The sequence below is a fragment of the Ips typographus genome, linkage group LG2 (genome assembly GCF_016097725.1).
Source record: "Ips typographus isolate SLU linkage group LG2, UJ_Ityp_2.0, whole genome shotgun sequence".
In the NCBI taxonomy this organism is placed as follows: Eukaryota; Metazoa; Arthropoda; class Insecta; order Coleoptera; family Curculionidae; genus Ips; species Ips typographus.
This window is the reverse complement of record NC_138423.1, coordinates 17,980,010-17,998,848: the sequence shown is the minus strand read 5'-3', so window position 1 is coordinate 17,998,848 and position 18,839 is coordinate 17,980,010. Positions and strand designations below refer to the sequence as shown.

Below are 18,839 nucleotides of genomic sequence, written 5' to 3'. Positions count from 1 at the left end.
TTATATTTCAAATTTCATGTTATGATCTGGTATTAAGCAAGCATTTATTCACAATTGACCAATAAAAATAAGCATAAGAGAATATTTTCGGTAAATTACTGAATTTAACGACGAAAAAATAATTATGAAATTTCTGAGAACAATTGTAAAAGAAAATTCTCAATAATTTACTATTTTCCTTAAATCCTATGTGAAAATTACCTTAGGCCATCTCTAGTTTTATCTATCACCACAATGTAATTGATTCAAATAATAAATCAAAATTAGCCATCATCACAAATACTGACCTGCAGCAATGACGTAACAATTTGTTTTATCAACTGTATACTCAGCAAGTGTGTAAATATCCTGCAGTCCGTTTAGTACCACCTTTTGCTGGTTGGTTAGGCCTGTGGCAAATAACTAATAATTAATTAAACCTTAAGGCAATTTTGCGTAAACAAACTAACAGATTCGCTATTTTAAAACTTCTTTTATCAATAATCGAGAAGCCGAGCTTTCTATCTCTAAATCAGATGGATTCGACCTTAATTAGAGGCGTACACTCTAGTGAAATTTCCGCGATTCCAGCAGCAGTAAATCGAGTAAATAAAGCCGGGGACCGCATCTAATTAAACAAGGATGGATAGGGCAAACTGGATTTAATATTAAATTATTCTATTAAAAACTTGTATGGCGGCTTGAACGTCGTTAACTGTATGGAGTGCAAAAAGGAATTCTGTAGTTTGGAGTTGCTCTATGTTAGGTAAAGAAACTTTTGTACGTGTGTGCAATACTATCACATATCATTTATGGATAATTTAAAGGAAAAATCCGGCGGTTCCTATAAAACATTCCCGAACATTTGAATACGGCAACAAGCTTGACAGCGGACTTACTTTCGAAAAGAAAAAGAGCGACCATAAAATTTCCATAGTCAGATACGGTGGGAAATTTATGGGCTCTATCATACACGCCTCAAAATACGTTATGCAAAACACCTTGGCAATTTTTTCCAGATTTCCATACGGGAATGCGACAAGATTTCAGACGTGCGGTCCTCTTGGGAGCGCTTTAAAAAATTGCTCAGCTTCATTTCGCACATGTACCGCGCACTCGATTTTTTTTATAGACAAACATAATAAATTGCAAACATTTATCGAAGTCAGTCAGTTCTTTGTCGTTTGTTTATTTTTTTTTTGCTAGAAATTCCCGGTGGGCGAGTGTCGTATTGTCCAGAGTTATTTGTATTTCTACGTAGACACTTTCAAAATAAAATTCCATTCATGCCACGTGACCAACTGTAAAATGATATCGCATTTGTTTTGACAGACTGACTCATGTCAGGTTTCACCATCTTTGTAAGGTTATTTATTTGCAAATAGCTCTCTTTTTTTATTGTTGATTTCGTAGAGATAATTCTATAATTTTCATACTTGTATAAAAAGGTGCTACAAATTCGTGTGTAAGTATGGGGATCTCGGAAACGGTAAGAGTTGGTTAAATGGAGGTAAAGTTGTGCAACTTGGAGTACAACTTTTGCTGTTTTGACATTTTAAAAATTCCGATTACTTCCGGAGATATTCGAAATACACGAAATTTTGAAAAAAGATTTTTATTTTTTTGGTAATTTATTTGATTGGATAACTGAAATTAAATTCTTTAAATTCGATTTTTAGTTACCATCATCAACTTTAATTTTTCTTATGGACGACATATTGGATTTTCGGATTTCGACATTTTCGAATAAAGCTTATTTTTTTGGTTACGATGATGTATGTACAGGGTGCTGCATTTTCGATGGTTTTACGGGGTACAGAGAAAACGGTAATAGATAGAAAAAAAGTAGCATACGTGTTCTGATCTCTTTTTCTGAGCTGAGATGACTGGCGAAAAGTAGGCGGCGCAAACTTCTTTTGTTTCAAAGAACGGGGGGTTTTCGAAAATTGGTAATTTTTGAACCTCTTCTGTATTTCATTTGCTCTTAAAGTTATCAAAAAAGGAAGAACGGTCCCCGGTAGAAGTTTTCATGTAGAATCCAATGGCGTAGTCAGTTTTTTTCTATTCCGTTTAGTTTCTGACATATGACAGTAAGTTACATTTTTTTAAATGGAAAATCCTATTTATTTTTAAGTTATTTAATTCTGTTGATTTTTACCTTTTCAACGGTGTATTACAACATATAAGTTTGTAGAGGTTAATCCTGTTATTTTCAAAAAAGGCCTTTGCTAAGCTAAAAAAAGTTTTTTAATAAATCTTATTAAAAATCTAAGTTACAAACAGTTCTACCGTCACTTTAATAAGAAAAGTGGCCATTTCTATTTTCAACTATTTTTAAGGTAGAAGTTGAAAAAACTGTTTATAAATGACATGTAACATGTTAATATAAACAAAGAAAAATTTTGTTTCGTCTGTGGGTATTTTTATACATATTATTTAGCACTTTTTTGTTAAGGAAACGCTTTTTTTCTAATTACCAAGATTAACGTTTACAAACTTATATGTTTTAATACACCGCAAAAGTAAAAATCAACAGAATTAAATGACTTAAAAATATATAGGGTGTTCCATTTAAAAAAATATAACTTACTGTCATATGTCAGAAACTAAACGTAATGGAAAAAAACTGACTACGCCATTGGATTCTACGTCAAAACTTCTACCGAAAACCGTTTTTCCTTTTTTGATAACTTTAATAGCAAATGAAATACAGAAGAGGTTCCAAAATGATCAATTTTCAAAAAGCCCCCGTATCTTTGAAACAAAAGAAGTTTGCGTAGCCCACTCTTCGCCAGTCATCTCAGCTCAGAAAAAGAGATCAGAACACGTATGCTACTTTTTTTCTATCTATTACCGTTTTCTCTGTACCCCGTAAAACCATCGAAAATGCAGCACCCTGTACAGGGTGATTGGTTGAAATTTGACCACCCCCTAACTTCATTAATTTTGATTTAAGCAAAAAACGTTTTAAATACAAAACAAGTAGATATTCAGGACTACTTTACTCTTAGGCCCAGTACTTTCAGTTCAGAATAACTTTATTCTAAGGATAATATCTATGGAAACCGTGAAATCAGACGCTGCTATTGGTCAATTCCGTCATTTCTATAAAAATTATCCTAAGAATAAATTTATTCGGAGGTGAAAGTACCGGCCCTTAGATAAACAGTTATTATACAGAGTGTCCCAAATTTGAGTAACAAACTAAACTTATGGTTTTTTTTAAATACAATAATCAAATTTTTATCCGATATTTGAATTCTACGTCAAATTCTAAAAATGGTCTGATTTACCATATTAGGTATATGGCGTTACTAACAAAAATGTAATAGAATTTTAAATATTCATATCTATACATTAATAAATAGACATAACAGAAGTTTTAGGCCTGAACCAATGGATAACGGTACCGTTTTAAGAGCGCGAACAAGAGAATGCAATGAGTACCAGTACGGCCATTGTTCGGTCGCGGATTTTTTCTATTGTGAACCCAGCCTGCAATTCGTACCGGCTAATTTACTGGTGCCCTCAAACAATGCGTTTTCATGCTTGCAAACGCGATTTTTTAGCAAAATTACGAATCTAAACTTGATATAAATTCCCACACTTTTAGGCGTTACCAGATATTCATTTTGTACAAAAACTAATTAAGGTTAATGTAAAGCATATAATAAAGGAAACAGTGGCGTTTAATAACGGGCAATTAACAGATTTTTCAACACTTTACCTTTAATTGGCTGTTAATGCTTTATTAGGACTGCATTGCTCAGCTGAAAGCCAGTTGAAAATTATTCACAATAAATTCGTGTCAATTTGAAACGGTTATTAATGAGCTCTACATATTATGCAGTAATAGAAAAATATGATTTGAAAACGTTAATATAGAAAACATGTTTTGAATTCATTAAAACTATAAAGGAAACTAAAGCAAGAGCAATTAACTTGAGTCACGTTTCGTCCGCAGTGTTGTCACGTCCTGCCAAATTGAATTTTGCGACCCGTCCTAATCAGCTCGTTTCCCGACTTCCAATTTTGCAACTTTACAAAAAGGGTTCGTATAACTTGTCTGCTTGTATTCCCGTTGATGAAAGATCAGCAAGATTGTGGTTTATGTTAATATTTTGGTATAATGTTTTCAATGTTAGTAGTAGACGATTTGGTGTTATTTACTGTTGATCAAGCCTTTATAACTTAGGTCCACAAGTCGAATAAACCCTTAAGAAGTACGTAGTAGTGTTTTACCTGTCCTTGCTGTCCAGTGTTAATTAATCATGTAATGGTAGTTGATGAGTAGATAAACTAGCAAGACAGCAAACAAAAATGTTTCATTTAAATGGAAAAATTATTCTGGAACTCAAAAAGCCCATTCTAACTTTTATTAGAAAATAAATCAATTAATCTTCTTGATACTTTACGTTCCTAGACACTCACAGTATAAAATATGATACTGCTTGTATACTGGGACATTTTTTGCACTTTCCTAATTTATTTATTTTTGTTATCATCTAAATACAAAGAAAAAACATGCAATATTTGGGATATCCTGCTGCTTTTCCAGTCTCCTTAAGCGGGTAATTCATACCCCCCAAGTGCATATGCCACCCTACACACTATAAATACTATGAGGAAATAAACGTCCTTTTCGACAGATGCGATTGTTTGGGTCCTGAGGGTCCTGTTTTATTGTTTGGGGGTGTTACCAAAACCATTCTTTCTATTACCCGCCCCCGACCGAAAGTCCCTAAGATATAAATAAGTTTGTTTTGATGTGGGGAATGCACCCGGAAAAGGCTGGTCGATCAATTCAATCATATGTATTAGTTTGGAGTGTGTAACATTAAAAGCAAATTATCACTTAAATCTTTGAAGTATAATGATTTTAAATTGCGAAATTATACTCGTAGGCCAGAGTAATTAGTGACATAGTGTCATGGTAAATTACATTACTTTCCAAAAATTATTGATGTTGTAAATATTTTACTTGAATCTATACAGGTATGGAAATTTGAAAATCATTCATAGGATTTCTATGATATGCTGAAAGCTGCTTTTTGACCAATCACAACTACCTATAATATAACGAAAAACTCGTTGTTTTTATCATCTTATCCAATAGCAACCTGCTTTTAAAAGTTTCGCTTGATCTGTTCTAATCAAGAATTGCTGTTCCAGTGTAGAAAATCAATCAATCTTCAATGAATGGAAAGTTCTACTTTATGGAATTAGAGGATTAATTAGAGGATTGTGACTAATTTTTTAGGGGAAAAACAAAGAGGAAACCCAAGTAGCTGTCACACTTATTAAAAGAGTCAATCAATGACCGGTTTCGGCACAAATGTTATAACATTGTAAAAGCATTATCAAACAAACTGTCCGTATTGTCACGTTATTGAAATACGACTATGTGTGTGGTCTAGCCGTAACCGTTCCATTCATGCATAATTACAACACTTGTGACGTAATATACTATTATTTTATACATATAATATACTATGAAATATGACATGTGTTGCACAAATACCAAATAAAATTAAAACAAAATAGTTTCCTTATACAGTGCGTTTTTTTTAACGCGCAACATAGGATTTCACGTGTTAAATTTTTAAGTCCATGTTAGACCATGTTATTTTGGAACTACAAGTATAAAACTTGACGGGTGGCTGTTTCGTACCCTGAAGCTTAAGTAAGTTTACCAATTCGGCCTAAAAAGTGTTAAAAAGCTTGCAAAAAATCATATTTTTTCGAAAAGATTTGATCTTTCCATACTCCCTGTATGTATGATAGGTGCTTGTTGTTTTTGATACTGGCACGGCAGGTAGCAGGTAAAATTTGGCGTAGAAAGTAAAACAGGGTGATCATTAACTTTATATCAAGAAAGTTAAGAACAAAAGAAGTATTTTTATAAGTGAATTGTTCAAAGTGACCTCCGTTTGAAGCCAAACAGTATTCCAAACAATCATAAAATGCTCTTTTGACGTTCAAAAAAGAAGAAGAAGAAGAAAGAAGTTCAGAAGAGTCGGGTCGTGATGCAGTCAAAATATGTCACTTTACCTGCTACCTGCCCTGCCAGTATAAAAACAACAAGGAACAACAATGCATACAGGGAGTATGGAACGATATAATCTTTACGAAAAAAAATGATTTTTTTCCAGTTTTTAATCACTTTTTAGACCAAATTGGTAGACTTACTTAAGCTTCAGGGTACTAAAGACACACCCGTCAAGTTATAGACTTGCAGTTCCAAAATAAAATGGTCTAACATGGGCTTAAAAATTTAACACGTAAAATCCTATGTTGCGCGTTAAAAAAAACGCACTGTATAGTCGTATTAGTTCTCACAGCATATGAAATAAGAAGTTGGTTGATCTTAACAAATTTACTTTTAATTCTTACTAAAGGTTTTCATTCAAATTGAATAAATTCTATGGCTTTTACGAAATTCTTAAACTGCAACATATCCATGCAAAAACATTTAAATGAGGTTTTTAGTTTGCAAACCTTCCCCAACTAATCATGGTAGAAAAAATCTGCAAAACCATTTTACCGTCTATTATAATTACTTTTGGTGTAGCAAAAAGTTAAATTTACTGAGTTGGTTTAAATTGCCATTACGTTACTAAAGACTTTCATGTAACTGATAGAAAAAATGCTTGCATAAATTAAAATTGCTGCGGTTACGGTTGCATGCATACTTATATTAGTTTACAATATTTTGATCCAACTCTTCGAGAAACGAAAGCAAACCCATAAGCATTTTTACGGATAGTTAATTAAAGCACGGCTAAAAAAAATCTTGAGGCTTCTGTCCGCTTTTCTCCGTACAGCGAGAGATTCTCATAGGCAACATAATACCAAGTGATTTGTTTATGGTAGATCGAGTAACGAGGACGCTAACGAAAGGTTTTTGTCATCTGTCAGAAGACAGTTAATACCTGACTCGTGAAGCAGCTGGTGGTTTATTAATACTTGATATATTAGAGAAATACTCGAAAGTTGTTCATCCGAAAAAAGGTATACGGTTCGTTCGTGTTCGGTTGAACGGAAGACGTCACTTCAAACCAGATTTTTAGTTAACTATACGTTAGAAAAAGTGGGGTGTTAGCAAAAATATTAACCGTGAAATCAGACGCTGCTATTGTCATTTCTATAGAAATTAGCCTAAGAATAAATTTATTTAGAACCTAAAGTACCGGCCCTAAATAGTATAAGTAAAAGGAGCACAGGACAATTATTAATAGCACTCGTATATCATGATAGCCATTACTCACGAAGATAAAGATTAATCATCATCCAGTAACAGCCTTTACATGCGTGTAGAATACTTTTATAAACTTTTTGCAAAAATCAAGGTACTGTTAAACTGAGTCACACTGACTTTGTTACTTTTCAAGTATGTTTCGTTATTTTGTACCTCCATGGGATCGAATTTGACATTTTCCAGGTTTAGGAAAGAACTATAACTATAATTCGGCCCCTCTTAACATTGAGAGAGTTTTGAGCAACTCTGAAACGGATGCAGTTTGTCTACTCAATGATTTTCTACAAGATCTAGTTGATGATGTGTTTTGTAACTTTTTACATTGTATTTCTGTACAACCCTTGTAGATGTGTGAGATAGTCCTGTGAACGTTGGGGTGTAGTAGTGTTGTCTGCCCTTTGTTGGAGAATAACAGTATTCTTCTTCTTCTTGTGGTTCCTATCCGTTACGGATGTTGGCAATCAGCATGGCGAGCCTAACCTTGTTTACGGCAATGCGGAAGAGTTCGGTTGATGTTTTTCCGGTCCACTTCCTGAGGTTATGCAGCCAAGATATTCTTCTCCTTCCTGAACCTCCTCTTCCATCGATTTTTCCCTGGATGATTGTCTGGAGTAAGGAGTACCTGGAGTCGTTTCTCATGATGTGGCCCAGATATTGCAGTTTTCGGATCTTGATGGTGTTCATAATTTCTTTTTGTTTATTCATCCTTCTTAGTACCTCTTCATTAGTGATATGTTCGGTCCATGATATCCTCATCATTCTTCGATAGAGTCGCATTTCGAAGGCTTCTATTTTCTTGGATGTGCTTTCATTGAGTGTCCAAGATTCCGTATAACGTATCCGTTCCGTAATAACAGTATAGCCGAGGGAAATAAGAACACATGTCCGATCCACCTGGAAGAACCATCTGACGTAGAAGAGTCACAGCACTTAACCGATCAGAAACATAGCTATGTGGGGCTCAGGGGCTCTAGCCCGACTATCTGAGCCTCTTACGTTTCGAGCTGGCGAAATACCCCAGTTGGTGGAGCTAAAAAAACCAGTAAAAAAAAATATGATACTGATTTTACTGGACTTTAAGAGTGTGTTGTGATTTTATAGCTTTATGGAGAGGATTTTGACGGTTTTCATATTTAAAAGTAGAAACACACAATGAAATGTTATAGATGCCAAAAATGCACTGATAAAGGTATAAAATGCCTTCAACCAAAGTCGCACTGATTTTGTTACTTTTCAAGAATGTTTCGTTGTTTTGTACCTCCATCCATGGAATTGAATTTGACAGTTTTTATTAATAAGTTTTTCTTTCTGTTGCAGATAGACGACAATTCAGGACCAACCAGCCTAGAAGAAGAGAACCACAATTTCCCCAAGACCTTTCCGCCGGGTGGCAAGAATTGTATTCTCAAAATCTGTGTAGAACCTTTCCGCAATTATCCCGGTGCTAACTGGGCTCTGACTGCACTCGTGGAACTTTCCCCCGCCTTGCCTACGCAAAGGGAGGAAAAACATCCCCCACTCACCAGACCCTAACTCCTTAAAACTTTAGGATGTAAAACCAGACGGACGAAAGCCGGCTGTTTGGACATCCTATAGTTTGCCAGGACCACAAGAGATGGACGGGCTGATGAAGAAAAAAGAAATGGAGGACAAGAAGAGCACCAGAAGAGCCCCTCCGTCAGCGGGGGCATCTTTCTCCCAGGACAGAGGATGCCGATGCAACTCTGGGAACTTCCCGAAAAGGAAAATTCCTGGACTTCCTCTTCCAGACCTATCCTTTTGGTCTACAGCGATAGGAGGGTAAAAAGCAGTAGTCTTGCTTGACCCATCTATCTGAGGCCGCATTCCCAGCCAAAGAATATTGGCGCGACAGTTTTTAGGTTTAGAACAGAACAAAAGACAGAACTGTAACAGTCGGCCAAATGTCATAGCTGTCAAAATTTCACTCATAAAGCTATGAAATACGTTTGGTATTGCTTATACTGATTTTACTGGACTTTAAGAGTGTGTTGTGATTTTACAGCTTTATGGAGAGGATTTTGACGGTTGTCATAATTAAAAGTAGACTAGTTATAGATGCCTAAAATGCACTGATCAAGCTATAAAATGCCATCAACCAAAGTCGCACTGATTTTGTTACTTTTCAAGTTTTGTTGTTGAGAGACCTCTATGGGATTGAATTTGACAGTTTCCAATTTTTTTTATAAAAAAACAATGGACCGAACTGTAACTGACACCTAAATAAAGGTCATCTGTCAAAAAATATGACGTAATAATGTATTAGATAGGAAAATGAATTAGGGGGTTCTTTTAACTCACTGATGCAATTCGATAATCTTGCTATTTTGGTTAGCGTTTTTTAGTATTTTCTTTGTTATAAAATAAACGTATTAAACCCAAATGATAAAAGAAATCAACTGGACTTACAGTATCAAGCTGGAAGAATTTCAGAACGTGGTCCTACAAAATGCATAATAAAAACAAAATTGCGCAAAGTTTTAATTTGGCCCCGCACCTGACGCCATTAAAGTTTTGAATGGGCCCAACGCCCTGTGCCTGCCAAAATAAATTGCCTTAATTAGTCATCCTGTTAACGTGTCAACGTTTCCATGCCAGGAAACGCATTATTGCATAGCAGTCTGTTTAGGGACGTATAGCTCGTTTTGCCATTTTGAGTGGTTTTTTGATCATAATCCTGTGTGACAAAATTGCCTATTTGGACCGCTTTTAGACGGCCTAAAAGCCGCATTAATTTCAAGTAAAACCTTGTTTTGGTGTCACATACAAAAAACAGTGCATGAGAAGAATCTTGGCTTTAATTTTAACATGGAAGAGTTTAACGCGGATGTAATGAATGACAGGAAAATGTTTTTAAAAAGGAACAGGGATGATTCTTGGGGAAATCACAATTGTGCCGCTGCTGGCCGTTTGTGATATCCATGGTTGTTTTTGTCCTTCTATTTCAGGTTGCACCCGTATATGTTTCACCATGTGTATGTCAGTTGGTTTTTGAATCTTTCATACAGCATTACATGCCTGATGAAGCCAAAAATTCTCAATTTTTGCTTTACACACCACAACTACAGCTTTTTAAACAACTGAAATCAGCACTCACCTGATTTTAGCTAACTTGACCACAGTCCGTTGAGGACTTTTAATCACTTTCCCCGTTGAATCGCCACTAAACTCCACTTTTTTGGCACTGGACGCTGTCACTTGCGAAGGCACAAACGCGTAATAGTCACTTAGATTGGTACCACCAGAACTGGTGGTACCCGACACTGAAAACTCACTCAACTCTTTTTTTAAAATATGTTTTTTCTGTGTTGGACTATGTTTGGAGCTTTTTTTAGAACATTTTTTTCCCTTATAATTGGATGGGAGGGTGTTGCTACTAGTTGTAGGGTGGTTGCGTTTGCTCACCTCTTTGTATTGGTCAGAGTACCTGGAAATAACATACATTATAGTAAGTTTCTTGTTAAACTAGTTAAATCATGAATTAGGTACCTTCGTTCTGGTACTTTGTAACCACACAAAAACTCCTTAATTTCCTCATTTTCATCAATATCACTGATGTAGTGCTCGTTTAGGAAAACACTGTAATACTCAGGGCTGGTTTCACTGTTACTGCTCCCCCCTAAAATTCTGCTGATATTCTCTTCAGCGCTTTCTCCCACATGTTTCTTCTGCAGTTCCTTGTTTAGTGCTCTAACTTCCTCCAACTCGTCAAATATTAACGAGTTCCTAGACAGGTATTTGCTTTTTTGCTGTATACGTGGTACGGTACGAGTAGCATCTAAAGGAGGCATTGGGTACTCTTGAAAGTCCTCCAAACGGTCGGAGAGATGCTCAAAGTTTTTGTGTCTTGGGAGAGGAGATAATCCTAATTGGTTTGCTAGATATGATCCTACAAATTTGAGTTTGAGACATTTCAACTATTACATAATTAAAGTTTCAAAGTACCTTGATTTCTCCCCACAGACTGGCTAACATATCTTGCTCTAGGCAGTACCGGTGACATATAATTGCTAGTTTGAGCAAAACCATAGCTTGGATCATATATTGGAGCATCAAACCTGCTGGAAAAATCCATGCTGTAACTTCTCCCCCCTAAACGGGGGGATCTACTCTCAACAGCAGCATTCCTATTGGTCAAAATTCGTCTGTAACCTAATCGGGAAGTGCTAATAATATTCGCCATAGGCGGAGGGGTGGGTAATGGTAAATCCGGCATACGTAATGGAGACATGGCCGTGGATTGTTTAGGCTCTTCCGATTTAAACGAGGAACTGAAAAACAATATTCTGTTTGTACCATCCTTCTAATTAAATTGATTGGTTGGCTATCACCTAAAACTCAATTAGTTCTGTAGATGCTACAATAAAGTCACGAATTCTGTTTTTTGATTAATTCAAATTCCTGGTGATAGTAAACCAACCAATTATTGAATTTATAGATAATATTTTTTCTTTGCGCAAAATGCTCACCCTTACCCTCTACCCATCACCCTAATCCTTAATCAATCACATCCCCAGTTTTTAATAAGGATTACCTTTTGTGCGACATGCCTCCCTTGCTGTTTTGTTCCACTCGATCACGTGACGATGCGTCATTGTCTTCCATTCTGATTATCGAGCCGCATCATCGAGATTCGGATGCTGATGCTCTTTTTTTGCTCATTTATGGTTTTGTTAGATACTAAAATTGTTATCATTATCATCCCCCATATTTTATAACGTAGGTAAGGGGAAAAGAGTCTTGTACAAACCTACTAAATACCTGTGAATAATAAAGAGTTATAAGTATTATAGTCTTTCATATGCCTAACATCTTACTCGCATACTCACAGGATTCGGTAAGCTAAAAATACATATGGCAACGCTGCATCTCAAACTATTGCTTATGGCCCCATTCGTTTTCACGCTCCATGGAGCGAGCAGTGCGAATGTGATGTCACAATGACGTAATTTGACAGTTGGTCAAATTAGAGTTCGGCTAAATTACGTCATCTTGACGTCAAAAACGCTCTGCTCCCTCCATTGAGCTTGAATGGGGCCATAAGCAATGGTTTGAGATGCAGCGTTGCTAGATATTTTTAGCCTATTGAATCCTGTTAGTATGCGAGTTAGACGTTATGTGAAATCTTAAGTGATTTCTTATCATTAAGTGTAGACTAGTATGAAAAAGTCTAGTATGAAAAATATGGATCTGAATTGAGTTCAATTGAATCTGATGACATGTTTTCTAACATCATAGTTGAATGGCATGACGTAATAATGTAATAGAAAGGCAAATGGTTTTAATATGATGTTTCTTACATTGTTCCTCCAAATTAATTTACTTTGATTTTTGTTGTAGTTTTTTCTAGTGGCAATTTGTGCCTTTCTTATTGGACTAGTTTGTAGAGTAAGTTTTATTTAAACGTATCTGTTTAAGGTTAACGCGAATTATGAAAAAAAAAATAGAAAACCTAGAGATTTAGATAGTAAAAAGCCAATGAGTTTGAATAACGTCCATACTATTTCCGCAAACATAACCTCTCTTTCACATATTTGTAAATGTCATTTCATTTGGGTCGACACTGCTTTATGATAAAATGTGTTTAAAACGTCATTTCTTACTAAAGTATTGGAGTATTAAAACCATATTTAAAAAATTCCTAAATAAAATCTTTATTAATTTAAACTTTCTTGACATTAATATCCTAAGTGTCATTCACACTACCCATAGTTAATAAGCCACTCATTAGATAGCGAGTAGGTAGTCGCCGTCAACATGAATCACAACCTTTTATATCTCTTTGGTTTTAATGGGGTTTCGGTAGTAAAAAAAAGGAGAAACATAAGCGACTGAACATGATTAAAAATAGAAAATATATTTAAAAAAACCATCGTAAACTTTATCGTAGGATTTTATTGGACGTTGACTCGAAAATAATGGAAAACTGTTTTAGATCCTTTGGTTCGTTAATGATATGACAGGGGTATGGGAACTTTTTTAATAATCTTTTTAAAGTTGTAATGTTTTTATGTTGTAGGTGCTAATTAATGCGCTTTTATACTGCTTTTTTACTTTTTTTTAAGGATTATAAGATGAGTGCTGAAAATAATTTGACAGATTAATGCATAAGATTCTGCTATTTTATGCAAAGAACTATACGACAGGTATACACGGAGTAAAAAAAGTTTTATCCTTTTCTACAGATATGTCAACTTAAAGATTTTCATAACAAACAGAAAATGTTTATAAAAATGTTAATTGAATTTTTTTTTAGTTTCTGTGATGTTGTTCGTATGCACTATGCAGTGTTCTGACTGTTCTGTCTTTTCACTTTTTACAAACATACGGGGTGGTTTAGCTGTTTAGGAAACAATTACGAACAAAAATTAAATTAGAAATTACCAATTTCTGTAAAACAATGTTCTAGTGATGGATAAATTACCGGTAAAGTATATATTTTACCAGGAAAATTTGACCGATACATTAACAATAAATTAATGGTAACTTACAAATAGGTAGTACTGTGTTTCTGGCAGTTCAAACTTTGACACAGCTTTTCTCCCTGACTGTACCAAATTTTGTAGTGTTTTTTCAGGTTTCTGAATAGGAAATTCAATGAGGATTCCAAAAATTTACTTAAAAAAGTCATTTTCTCACTCGAAGTGGGTTTTACAGGCCATTTTGTCCCTGACTGTCTTTTCAAACAGTGTTTCTAGTAGCTCAAACTTTGACATCGCTTTTCTTCCTGACTGTACCAAATTTTGTAGTGGTTTTTTAGGTTTGTGAATAGGAAATTTAATGAAGATTCCAAAAATGTACTTAAAATTGTCATTTTCTCAATCCAAGTGGGTTTGCAGGTCCTTTTTGTCCCTAACTGTCCTTTCAAAGTGGGTTTCTGGCAGTTCAAACTTTGACACCGATTTTCTCTTTGACTGTACCAAATTTTAAATTGTTTTATTTAGATTATTGGATAAGAAATTTAATTAGGATTCCAAAAATGTACTTAAAATAGTCATTTTCTCACTCCAAGTGGGTTTTACATTCGATTTTGTCCCTGAGTGTCCTTTCAAACTTTGTATCTGGCAGTTCAAATTTTGACATCACTTTTCTCCCTGACTGTACCAAATTTTGTAATGCTTTTTCAGTTTTCTGAATAGGAAATTCAATGGGGATTCCAAAAATTTACTTAAAACAGTCATTTTCTCACTACAAGTGGGTTTTACAGGCGATTTCGTCCCTGACTGTCTTTTCAAACAGTGTTTCTAGTAATTCAAACTTTGACATCGCTTTTCTTCCTGACTGTACCAAATTTTGTAGTGTTTTTTTCAGTTTTTTGAATAGGAAATTCAATGGGGATTCTAAAAATTTACTTAAAATTGTCATTTTCTTACTACAAGTGGGTTTTCAGGTCCTTTTGTCCCTAACTGTCCTTTTAAAGTGGGTTTCTGACAGTTCAAACTTTGACACCGAGTTTCTCTCTGACTGTACCCAATTTTAAATTGTTTTTTTTAGGTTATTGGAAAAGAAATTTATTGAGGATTCCAAAAATGTACTTAAAACCGTCATTTTCTCACTCCGAGTGGGTTTTAGATTCGATTTTGTCCCTGACTGTCCTTTCAAACTTTGTATCTGACAGTTCAAACTTTGGCATCACTTTTCTCCCTGATTGTACCAAATTTTGTAGTGTTTTTTCAGTTTTCTGAATAGGACATTCAATGGTTCAATAAAATATTCAATTCAATGAGGATTACAAAAATGTACTTAAAATTGTCATTTTATCAATCCAAGTGGGTTTGCAGGTCCTTTTTGTCCCTAACTGTCCTATCAAAGTGGGTTTCTGGCAGTTTAAACTTTGACACCGATTTCTCTCTTACTGTACCAAATTTAAAATTGCTTTTTTTTAGGTTATTGAATAAAAAATGTAATGAGGATTCCAAAAATGTACTTAAAACAGTCATTTTCTCACTCCAAGTGGGTTTTACATTCGATTTTGTCTCTGACTGTCTTTTCAAATTGTATTTCTAGCAGTTCAAATTTTGACACCGATTTCTCCCTGACTGTAGTTTTGTAAATTTTGAAGTCTTTTTCAGGTTATTCTATAGAAAGTTCCAAAAATGTACTTAAAACTGTCATTTTCTTACTCCAAGTGAGTTTGATAAGCAATTTTGTCCCTGTACAAAAATCAGGGTTTAGACAAATTTTCTTGCATTATTCGATACAAAACGTGTTTTTGATATTTATGACAGTTATTTTGACCGTGGTCACGTGACTGCCTAGCTAAATTATACTCCAAAAACCACGTAATCTCACTCAAAATTACAAATTGTTTAAATAATTAATATCTTCAGATTCGCGTAATTTTTCTCATCTCAAAAACGTATTATTGAGATAATAAAGAAGTGACAGAAAAATGAATACAAGAATCACTTTGTCAGAAAAGTTTTACTTTATTTATTTTATTATTAATAAACCAAAATCTCTAAAACATTAAAAGCAAATTTATATTAAACACCTAAATTTACTGTTCAAAAGTTGGTTGGTTACTGGTAAACTGTCACATTGAATTTTACTTTTCCTATTTTTCTTTATCTTACCGGTAAATAAACGATCACGGTAAATTTAAGCTCATCACTAGTGAATGTTCACTTCTGGTATATACAAGATTATCAAATCAAAAGTGATGGTGTCATATCGAGCTGAATATCTAGTCAACTTAAAATGATACATGTCTGAAACAAGAAATTTGATCATCCACTTATTAGACTGTTGTCATATCTACCCCCAATCAGTGGCAACATGGATATTTTCTTTCGCAACCTTTGTGAATGATGTTTTCGTATTTGCTGGCTGCATTATAAAATCACTAGAGGTAATATAAATATCTTAGTTTTTGCTATATTGAACATAGGTTTTTGTTATAGCAATTTTTTGTGATTCATCCAGTCGCAATTCCCTAGTAGAATAACCCTGGACTTTAATCAGGGTAAAATTATGCTTCGAAGTTTTTTAACCCAATGCACATCAGTAATGCAACACAAGGTAGATTTTACGTTTGTACAAAACTCTTTCATAAACCAAACCAACATTAAACGTTGTAACGCTGTATACAAACCTTAACCACACTTTTCCAGTTTCCCACTCAAAACAACCCCCACAGTCTGACGTCACCACGCGACCTTGCCCAACAATGTGATGTCCTTGGCATGTGCGCAATCCACGTTTCACTATAAACACTTTTTAACAAACATTTTTCACTAAAAAACCGTGTAAAAAAAGCACCGCGTTCGGTCAGTTTGTTACGTATACGCTACTATACAAGTGACGATGATTATACTTTGCCGATGAGGGAGGGACAAAACAACAGAATGTGCACCCCTACGTCTGCGACCCCCAAGTCCGGCGGATTAGGGGGGTGGCGGCGGCGGCGGCAAAGGGTGACTCACGATCGGCAAGAGTGCGTGTGTTGCCGCCGCTTCATTTATTTCGGGGTGTACAGGATTCGGGTTGCCCTATTTACTGATTAAATTACTTTTTTTTTTATTAATAATTGAATTAGTAATCAACACTTAAGAGGTACTTTGCACAGAATAAGTGACATTAAAAAAAACTTACTTATTTATAGTAAAATAAAGGGAGATATGTACCGGGTGACCCAATAAGACTTTAGAGTAAATAGGCCATAAAGAATTGCTGAAAAATATTTTCGTTATAAAAATGACAACAACAGGGCGTAACTGCCATCTTAAATTTTAAAATGTAATTTTTTATAAATTTCGCATAATAAACTAAAAAGTGTTTTTTACATTTTTAAAAAGAACCAGCTTAATTACCATAATCGCAAAAAAAATTAAGTTATTTCAAAAACAAAGATGGTGTGTTCAATAATTGTTTTTGCTTTAATTTCTTGACGATTTAACCGATTTTAGCAAATTTAGTATCGTTGAAAAGCGCATTCCTTGGGCAATAAGAATAAACCAAAATATACCAACAAGAGGACTAGTTTTGACACCATGACCAAAATTCCAAAAAATAAATAAAAAATTTGACTTTTTTATGAAAAAGTTGCCAACAAACAAAAGGAAGAAATCTGATTTAAACTATAAAGTGTCATACATCCTTAAGTTGGGAATAAAAAAGGTTTTCAGAATCTGATAAAAAATATCTGAAGTATATAATTTTTTAATGTCAATTTAATAATTACAAAAGTTTTCCACCATTTAACCAACTCTGTATCTCTAACCGTTTTCAAGAACCCCTTATTCTGGACACACTGTATATTTAAAATAAACTGAATAAAAATTATGAAAAGTGTTCTAAGAACAATTACAACATGTAATCTATGGATTACACTGTAATATTACTCTTAAGAAACATATTAAAACAAAACAAACTGATAAAATATGTAACACTGTGCTATGTTTACTATTCGAAAAAGATTCCATACCAGAATACATATTTTGGTACATAAATAGCTATTATGAAGAACACAAAGAGAGATCAAATTAATGTTTTGCAAAAAGAATTATTGGACCAAATTGGAGAACATTTAAAAACTTGCAGGGCCATTTCTGCCTTGCCAATATGATGCAAACTATTGGTTTTAAATGGAAATAGACCAGTAACTACAAATAGCCACAGAAAACTATCTTCTTCTTCTTATTCATATTTAAGATCTCGCGATCTGTTAGTTTTGCAGGTTCCTCTGGATCAGTTCCTGGGAGGTGGACTGCCAGCTGTCCTTCCATCTCTTAGGTGGTCTTTGGTTTTCGTCTCTATTGGTTTCGCTTCAAGTGCGATGCGTGGCAGTCTTCACTCTTCCATTCTTACCAATATCTTTTTCTTTGTCTCCCCCATATTACGATGTCTTGCACCCTACATTGTTTCCTTATGTCAGAGTTCCTAATTCGGTCTATTCTTGTTATTCCCATTATAGTCCTGAGCGTGTTCATTTCGGCTACTCGAAGCATTTTTTTCGTTTTGTTGATTTCTTCTCTGGTTTCTATTCCGTATGTATTGTCATGATTGACCTGATACAAGTCTTATAGATCCTGACCTTGCTATCCTTTCGCATGTATTCGTTCGCCCATATTATCTGCCTTAAACAGCCCGACATGGCAGTCGCTTTGTTGATCTGGCTTCTTAGGTCCTTCACTGGGTCGTGAAAACTCGACAGATCCAAGCCCAGATATTTGAATTGTGAGACTTGCTCGATGATTTTGTCCTGAACTACCAGCTTACATCTTACGGAATCTTTAGCAAAGGATATGCTTTTCGTTTTTTCTATAGATATGGTCAGGTTCATCGCTTGGCTAACCTGGCAGTATTTGTGTAGTTGTCTCTGTAGATCGTCCTCCGTTTCCGCGAAAATAGCTGCATCATCGGCGTAGCATGCCATGCTGATTCTTTTTATTTTGTCCCATTCGGTATCCCATATTTAGTGATGATACTTCCTCTATAATTCTGTCCATTAAGAGATTGAACAAAAATGGGCTGGCTGTCACCTTGTCTGATGCCTCCTGGTGTCGGTATCTCTTCCGTATAAGTGTCTCCTGCCTTTACTTTAGTCAGGTTGTTCATATTGAGACTGCGGACTGCTCTTACG

General features: G+C 34.9%; 2 protein-coding genes across 2 annotated transcripts in view; both read right to left on the bottom strand.

Moving 5' to 3' along the window:
- The window catches only part of LOC145724775 (uncharacterized), a 175,937-nt gene extending 159,445 nt beyond the window's left edge, over nucleotides 1–16,492 (bottom strand). The window contains exons 1-5 of the mRNA XM_081973200.1: nucleotides 16,350–16,492; nucleotides 11,790–11,935; nucleotides 11,201–11,526; nucleotides 10,745–11,144; nucleotides 10,353–10,682 (exon numbers count right to left, since the gene is read on the bottom strand). Of these exons, the coding sequence (XP_081829326.1) occupies nucleotides 10,353–10,682; nucleotides 10,745–11,144; nucleotides 11,201–11,526; nucleotides 11,790–11,860 (1,127 nt within the window). The 5' untranslated portion in view covers nucleotides 11,861–11,935; nucleotides 16,350–16,492. The remainder of the gene's footprint in view (nucleotides 1–10,352; nucleotides 10,683–10,744; nucleotides 11,145–11,200; nucleotides 11,527–11,789; nucleotides 11,936–16,349) is intronic.
- Nucleotides 16,493–18,236: 1,744 nt separating this feature from the next.
- On the bottom strand, nucleotides 18,237–18,632 carry LOC145724632 (uncharacterized). The gene has a single exon (XM_081972987.1). The coding sequence runs from the start codon at nucleotides 18,630–18,632 to the stop codon at nucleotides 18,237–18,239; it is 396 nt and encodes a 131-aa protein (XP_081829113.1).
- Nucleotides 18,633–18,839: the final 207 nt, after the last annotated feature.

Bases quoted from the DNA above. Each gene is read 5' to 3' on its own strand.
- LOC145724632 (XM_081972987.1), bottom strand. From the start codon at position 18,632: ATGGCATGCTACGCCGATGATGCAGCTATTTTCGCGGAAACGGAGGAC.